Source organism: Triturus cristatus, chromosome 9 (assembly GCF_964204655.1).
Source record: "Triturus cristatus chromosome 9, aTriCri1.1, whole genome shotgun sequence".
In the NCBI taxonomy this organism is placed as follows: Eukaryota; Metazoa; Chordata; class Amphibia; order Caudata; family Salamandridae; genus Triturus; species Triturus cristatus.
The window spans coordinates 652,162,961-652,171,735 of record NC_140592.1 but is presented as its reverse complement, the minus strand read 5'-3'; the positions used below and the strand labels follow the sequence as shown (position 1 = coordinate 652,171,735).

General features: G+C 38.7%; 1 protein-coding gene across 1 annotated transcript in view; it reads right to left on the bottom strand.

The window, feature by feature from the left end:
- Nucleotides 1-2,595: 2,595 nt before the first annotated feature.
- TBCB (tubulin folding cofactor B) overlaps nucleotides 2,596-8,775 on the bottom strand; it is a 105,079-nt gene continuing 98,899 nt past the window's right edge. Inside the window, exon 6 of the mRNA XM_085625713.1 lies at nucleotides 2,596-4,422. Within this exon, the coding sequence (XP_085481839.1) occupies nucleotides 4,305-4,422 (118 nt within the window). The 3' untranslated portion in view covers nucleotides 2,596-4,304. The remainder of the gene's footprint in view (nucleotides 4,423-8,775) is intronic.

The window sequence follows — 8,775 nt, the reverse complement described above, 5'->3', positions numbered from 1 at the left end:
AAACTATGTTTTTTGTATATCATAGATTATATCACACACCGGTATCTATTGCTACATTCTCACGTTCAAATAACTTGGTGTGTTGGTGCTGTGGCCACCCTTTTGCAGATTTACTACATCTTTTCATTTTCCCTAATACTGCCTCAGTCTGAAAAAGTGTTTTTTCTGAAGTCTTACAATTTGGTTACCTTTCTGTAAATGTGGTTTATTTGATCTCATGTTAGCTTTAGCCTTCCAACAAATTACAATAAATTGGAAATCCGCCTAAAAAAATGTAATTACAGCTTGGTGGAATAATGTTTGTCATTATGATAGGTTGGATGTTGCATTTGCTTCTTCATGTATACCGCACTTAGAGACTTATTTTGGTTACCATTAACTCCTTATTTGAATAAGGTTGGAAAGCGACAAGTACTTTGCAGTTCTGAAAACTTTAAGCCTCCATGAATTATTGCTCTGCTCCTTTTTCCTTTTCAGTAATTTTTGCCACTATACTCACCTATTCGTTCTCAATCTTTAAGTTATTCCATATTATTGTACAATGTTACTCGACCCTCAGTTGTATGATGTACAATTTATTTTATTCCTTTCTCCCCTTTCCTTCATGTAGCTCTTGTTAAAAACTGTAAACAGCTTTCCTATCTGCGGTATTGTTATTAGCCTCACCAATTGGTATTGCATGTGATGATTGTATTGTATTCTTTGCAATCTTGTTGCTAATAAAGTGTATTCAACACAAAAATGGTTGCAGTGGCCTTATGTTGACGATAGGTGCACACAGTAGCCAAAGTGCAGTGGTTGGGGATTGCAGCCACAGTGTCTTATATAATTATGCGAGACACTTAGGATACCAGCTTTTGTGGGGGCCATGATGCAGAGCACCTATCGTCAAGTGTGATTGAAGGAAGAGAGACTTGATGCACAAGGACACTTATATGGAATCGTGTGCAGTAGTGTTGGTGGTATTTTGTCACTTCCAATTTTTCTGATCGGATGTATTCCCCTGGCTGTAGGAATCAATTTTATCCAGTTCACTTTCTTTGGGTGGCTCTTGCCTCTACCTCACTACACCTTTGTTTTCCATTCCCAGTTCGCTGCCACCTTGCCGTCCTTCATTCTCATTACTTTCTTTGTATCTCTATATTTTGATGTATATCTTCATTTGATGTCTTCCTTTGTTTGATTTTTTATTACGAGTAGAGATGTGCTGTATTTTTCTCAAGCTGCTTCAGCCTGCTGAACACTCACTGATGCTTACATTTCATGGTGGTCTGAGTATTTTGTACAGATTAAAGAGTGCCATGTCAGCTGATGAGGGCTGCCTGGCTGGCAAGCACTGCTGTATGCCCCAAGGTGAATTAATGTATTTACCGCAGCTGTCTCCAAGAGTCCATTACTACCATTTCCTTCTCAAGACGCGCAGACTACCCTGGGTGTCAGTAGTCCTCTGACCTGCAACCCCCATACATAGACATTGCATGGGGAGAGGTAGAGACCTGGAGCCCTCTCAGACCAATGGGCATTGCACGATGGCTGCCAACTATATAGTTGTGATAGAATTGCCTATATGGTTAGAGTTGTCATTCAAGAAAAAAGAAACTGCCCTCACTAGCATGTCGGTGTCACTATTATCTGAAACTGACCACTAGCACAGTGTCCATTTCAGAGTCCTATTTAGCTACAAGCCACTAAAAAAAGCCTGGTAAACACACAATCAGAATTAACATAACAAGACGACCTTATTCAATGGCATGTTTTTTCCGTGAGCGAGCTAGAAAACAAGCCACCTTCTTTACAACTTCATGGAAGTCTGAATAAAAACACATCAATATTACGCAAGCTCTCGTGGTAAGGAAGGCATGCTTGCCACTACTAGATTTCGTAAGTTGTACAGAGTTAGGAAATATTTAGTCTTCATTTTTACTGAAGTGTCCTGTGGTTCATATCGGTCTTCATAAAAACAATGCTCTGAAACCAGTCATACTGCCACAGTTCACCACTGTGCGACAATGAAACTGGATGGATAAACAGAACCCCTCTGACATCCTGCAAGTTTGGTATTGCTAATCTCAGGGTGGGGTGTTGTGTGGTGTGGTGTGTGTGTGTGTGTGTATAAACTGGGAGACATTATTGAGAAATGTCAAAAACACCCAGATTAAATTACATCACCAAGTGTGCAAATAGATATTGATACAGGTACTGCATTAATAAATAGAAAGATATGTGCCAAAATCTATGGTTTGAGCTAATATCCAAAAAGTACAAGATAGAAATGCATGGTTGCGTCAATGGCCAACCATCAAACAGTGAGCAAACAAAGACAGCGCACAGATTAAGATGTGAAATAGTAGCGCTTTTTACTTAGCAATTATTTTTTGCCTTTCGTGTTGGGAAAGCACTTCAGGGAGAAGCTAATACCTTATCCACCACTGCAAAAAAAATGAAAAATGAAAAACACTACGCAAAAAGTACTGCTTGGTAGTCCAAGGAACACACCAATTTATTATTAGTTTAATTATTGCTTTATGTAATTATCTAAGACACCCCCTTAGCACTGGAAAGCAAATACTCTTGCTGCTTTATGAAGGCACAATCAATACTTAAGAAATGTTTATTCAAATGCAACACTAAAGACAGCAATCATTTTACAACTGTATAATGAATTTATTGGAAACTCAAAAGCAGGAAAACATGTAATTTCATATTATAATGTTTGTATATACACTTGGCCCAAAGAAATGTATATTTTTGACTGAGCACAATTCAATAAATAACGGACTGAAAAACAATGTAGTTGACTAAACTCATATCGGGTCCACTTTTAGGGAAGTAATAAATCTGGTTTCTACGGAACACAAATGTACAACATTCAGTAAAAACTGGAAATATTAATATGCAAAGTGATGACATGTATTTTCATTATGTTTTTTTCAAGCTCCCTCACTGCTTTGAGGCCATGCCAGAGCACTACTACAGCATAGAGGGGATAGAAGGAACCACAGAATGAATAAATAACCAGCAACATCCAATTTTCTCAGCTTAAGGCAACTATGGATTGAAGCGATTCTTGAAATCAGTAGCTGCTAAGGTGTAAAGGTGTTTGTCCTTCAGAAACATTATAGTACAGTTATGCATATCATTGGTTGGTTACTGTTTTTGTGTTCTGGTGGTTCAATAGACACGTTTCCTTAAATTTCAGCGAATGATCCTCCACCATGGTATTTGACACGAAGATGATAAGGTGGAATTAGGGGTTATAGTGGAGTATAATTTGTCAAGGGGGCATTTTACTTTTATTATCTGTCCATTAGGAAGAAAGTGTAAATTAGCAATTCAAAAACTGAAAAATATATGTTCTAATCTTAGTGGCTAGGAGGTTGCAGTTATCTGCCTGATTTAAAAGAGTTGACAGACTTCAGTTCAACCAATAGCAGTGTCACTTGCAACTCTCCAAACTTTGTTCCACTCTAGATAAGAAAGGAAACTGGAAGCATAGGTTAGGTGAAAGGCTACATTAGTAGCTACCATCACAGGTTAATGGTTTTAATATTCAACAGATAAATTCCAGGAAAATGTTAAAACTTAAAAACTCGGATGATATAATCTGGTTGGACGGTTTTAGACAGCCACAAGGCATGTCTAGGTGAATACACAGACACAGTTTGTAGTAAATGTGCATTAACTGAAAAAAATAGACCTTCACAGAAAGGCATCCTAGGACTATAAAGCTAGATTCTTTATTCATGAATTTTAATGATATGATGAAAGGCCAAAAGTACCCAATATTTAACCCCAACTCACTGTGCCCTAAAACTATTCTTCCAGATTTATAGTTACTCACCTTTTCAAATTATGATTTTACCAAAGTTAGATTTTTGGTAGACTATCTTCAAGGGTAACTTCTATGAAATAGTTTTGCAAATTATTTCTTCCAGGCCGGCTACACTTGCTGTCCAAGATACATTGCTTCAGAAGACACTATCAATTCTAAAAAGACACATTTTGTTAAGCATGTTTAAAAATTCCAATAGTCAGAGGACACATTAAAACTGCACAACAAAAACAGTCCCTTTCACAATGTTTCTTACTCTTACTGTATCACAAGAGCAACAAGGAAAAATTGCATCTTTCACGTAACAAAATGGAACAAAATCTGATGAACACGGAAGCGATTAAGTTTCCACCCCAATAGCTTTCTTTCTGAAGAGATAGAATGTTGCTTCGTCACACATGGATTATTCATCAATGCACTGGTGGCACTGTAAAAGGAGTTCAGAATACGTTCTTCAGTAGATAAATCGCCATCACATTTCATCATCAAGACCGTAGTCTTCTTCAGGAAAATCCCCTACTGTCACAAATTGAGGTTTCACAAATGCCCCATACTTGGGTGGACACTGGAAGTACTGCTTTCCATTTACACTAAATTATAGACAAAAATGAGAAGAAAGAGTGTTTAGTATACATTAAACATATCTTTAGTTAAAATAAAACCACCGCCTACTTTTTTTAAATACTCATTAAATACTTTTGCTATCAAACACTTCATCTAATAAAATTCAGTGAAGGTGGACACTGCTGAAAGCTGGACAAGCAGGAGGGCTCTACATTGGAGAAAAGTAGGGTGCCACAAGTCTTTTCACAAACCGATTACCCTTTCATGTCTGCTTTTCTGATTCTATTTATGTCCGGAACTATTTCAAAGACCATAATCTAAGGGCGGTATTAAAGTATAAAAAATAGAATCTACTGATCTATCTAAACAGAGACTTGTCTTTGGAGGATTAAACGGTTTAATTGTTTTTGTCCATTTTGAAGAGGGTAAGGTGTGGCACAGTTAAATTGTACAGTAATCCGGTTACATGGCATGCTTTCTTCGAAAAATTACTATTGGATGAAATAGTAATACCAATTGAGCTGTATTATAGATCAACTTTCCAGTAGTACATGGGATTTCTTTAGCAGGCTTTTACTACCAGTAGAGACATGAGGTCAGGGCCTGTGAAAAAAGTGTTTCAAGGCTTTATTTTCCCAAATTACAGGGGAGGATCAAATAAACAACTGTCAATAGTGGTATTCCCATCAAAGGCTTTTTTTGCAGTATTTAACAACTAGTTCCTTCTTAGAGTATGAATCTCTACCCACTACATAAGCCTCTATGACTTAGTTATTCGCTCAAGAGACCACAAACAAAAAAACAGATGTTGTATTACAGAAAAATACGAAAAGGTAAAGTTACCTTTGTGGCAGGATGACAGAGTAAGTAGCGCAATAGGTACAAAGTGTGTCCTGAATCATAGCAAGGTTTGCATGCTAAAAGACAGGGTAAAACTATCCATTGGGAAGTTTGGTATTGACGCACAGATGCGTAGAAAGGGTCCATGTTGGAATGGCTAGGCAGGGTGCCAGAGGCACAAGGGACCACTTCAATGAGGCCAGCCAATAATGTCTGGCAAAGTTGCTTGGGGGAGGGGGCATAGTTATTTAATGTGAACCACATGCAGGTCAAGAAAAAGATCAGGCAACAAACATTTTAGTCAGGAATGCCGAACAAAAATCCACAGGTCAAGCAAATTCTGGGCCATAGGCAAGTGTGCTATGTAGAAATAGTCATGAGTTGTTAAGTAAAACAGTACCCAAGTAGTCAACCTACCACATGTAGGGGACATGTTGTAAATCAGTTTTAAGCAAACGGATGCACATTTGGGATGATTATGAAATGTAGGACCATCTATGTTGGTCGTCATTCGAGGCTGTGGGTAGAAAAACTATCTGCCTAGTAACGTGTTCTTATTCCGCGACGGGAGTTTGTGCTGATCATTGGGCTTCAGCAAAAATTAGATCCTCCAAGACATTCTTGCAGAGCGAGTGTGCAACCATGAGTTCGGGACTAGAGCAATGCCTCACATTTTCATTTCCAAGTTTCATTATCGCACTCCTGGTTAGAGAATGCAACGTCTGGCAATGGTGAATTAACTTTTGAAATGTCAAGGCCCATTCTTGGCTCTGGAAAGCTTTGCATGTGACAAAACAGAAGTGGTCCCTTATGCATATTTTAGTTTGCTCGGAACACAAGTTGGATTTTGTGTCACTGATTGTGATGCCCAACTGATGGTGAAGGAAGAGTGCGAGGCATTGAGAATGCTGTGTCCCCTTTACCAGCCTGTTAAACACTGTGCATAGTTAAAGTTAGGTAAAGAGTGTTTTAGGCTACAAAACAAAGGGATTAGAACTTGTAGTATCTAAAGACGAGGCAGGACAAATTAAAACAATTGATAAAACAGAGCTGCAGTAGAGGGGAAACAGGTTAACAAAAATGTAAGAGTTTTGAGAAAAGTGTAATAGGCTGAACAACCCGCATGTTAATGTTATACCAAAAGTACCATGGGGATTGGGTTGATATCAACACATTAATGGTAAATAGCCTAAAAACAGTTTTGAAGGATTATTTTGATGGGGAGCTCAGAAAACCAATAGGGACGGTCCTTGGATACCCATCGTAAGACCCGACAGCCTTAGCGTGGTCATCCCCCCAACTTTTTTCCTGCCTCCCTCCATTTTTCTGACCTCGTTTTAACTGGTTTTTTTTTACAGCTCTGTGCCCTTTACCACGGCTAACCAGTGCTTAGTGCTTGCGCTCTCTCCCCTAAACATGGTAACATTTCCCAATTGACATGTTTAATTTACTTATAAGTCCCTAGTAAAGCGCATAACATGTGCCCAGGGCCTGTAAATTAAATGACACTAGTGGGCCTGAATCACTCATTATGCCACCCACTTTAGTAGCCCTCTAACCATGGCTCATTGCCGAGCCTTGCAAGCCATAGATGCTCCTATTTTGCAAGTAGAACATGCTCTAGGAGGTATAGTTAAAGTTCTTTTAGCTTTAACATAGCAAGTTTGAATACATTTAACAATCCGTCTAGAAATACCGGATTTAGTGATAGGATTTAATTTATGAGGAGGAACAAACGCAACAAGAAGTTGTTTTGTAAAAACCTTTTGTTCTATCAATATAATATAATAGTGTCCTTTTACCATCAAGTGTGTGCAGAGCCCTTTCTGCTACTGAATCGGGTTGAGGGAAAAAACACAGGTAACTCAACTGATTGGTTAATATGAAAAGCAGAAACGACTTTTGGGTTTGTACAAAGACCTCCTTTATCTTTATGAAGTTGAAAGAAAGGTTCTTCTAAGGTTAATACCTGTAGCACACAAACACGTCTTAATAAAGCAATAGAAATTAGAAAGGCAAACTCCCATGAAAGAAATAGTACTGAACAATTGTGTAATGGCTCAAAAGGTGGACCCATATGCCTTGTGAGAACAATGTTAACGTTCCAGACAGGTGCAGGTGGTACCCTGGGTGGTGGTAGTCTTTTAAGGCCTTCCATAAAAGCTTTAATTAATGGACCTTTGACGAAGGATAAATGCTGTCTGCTTTGCAGATATGCAGCTACTGCCGCAAGATGCAGTCGAATAGATGTGTAGGCTAAGCCAACTCGCTGTAGATGCAAGAGATAAAAAAAAGAATATTTTGTATAGATGCATCTAATGGATCAATTGTGTCATTATTAAGGGTGGGCGGTTAACTCCGCTCCGCGGACAGAGTTTTGTGACTCCATGCTCCACTGGGAACACAAAGTTTTGCAAAAAAAACTCTAATTCTGCAACATGGCAGAGTTTGTCCTCGCGGCCACCCCCTGTTTCAGCTTCAGTAATAGTTTATGGCTAATATGGAGACTGACTGATCTGCAACAGTTTCTCAGTACACTTGTCGCTCGTTTCCTTCTCCGTGGACTCATCATGTGAAAGAGGCTCCTTTAGAGCAAGCGGATCCACTCGGCAGGTGTCCGGCGATGGCATGTTTCTGCAATAAGGCTACCTGCTGACTGTCCCGTCTGGCCGGATGTTCACCTTTTCCATAGTAACATCTCTCCACAGAAACAGGAAATAGACAAAAGTCACCTTGTACAAGTGTAATCTGATATCATTTGAGCATTCCATGTAATTTGGCACGTTTGTGGCAGTTAACAAACCACCAGTGATGATTTATAAATGAACTTGAAATACAAAGCTCTAACAAAAACCATATGATAGAGCTGTGTTTTTCAAGTTCAGGGTGGGCATCCTCCCTTTGCAAGAATTCACCGCTCAGTGGAAGCCACCAAATCAAACACTTCCCTCTTGCCCAAGCTGTGAGGCTCCCAAGGAGACAATTCCACACTTTATGTTTGTCTGCCCAGCTTACAAAGTGCCAAGGGGGTGCTGGCTGAAACCACTTTGCAGGGAACTAGGTATCCGTAGTCACCACGAAGCACTACGCATTCTAAGAACTGATTATAGGGACTTTTATGCCTGTGCAATAGCTAAATTCCTCAGATGGGCATGGATCATTAGAGCGAGAAATCTGAGTATTAATTCCCAAACAACCTAAGTACTGTTTGTTTTTTAGCCCTGGCACGTCCCTTTCTACAGATACAATGTACATACAATTTTACAAAAAAAATGTTAAAACTTTTTTCTATTAATCCTGTCTTTTAAAATGCTTTTTTTAATCATTTGTCCTAATGTATTTTATACCTAAAAATGTACTGAGGAGTATTGTAACTGTTTATCTGAGTTTGTTCAGCTTTTAAGATATCTTTGTATCGAAATAAAGCTTACTGAATGATTTATAAATCATTTGAGATATATTTTTCATGTTACTTATGATGAACTAAAAGTGAACTATTAAAATGTTTAATTTGTCACATGTTTCTATGGCGTCTTGGT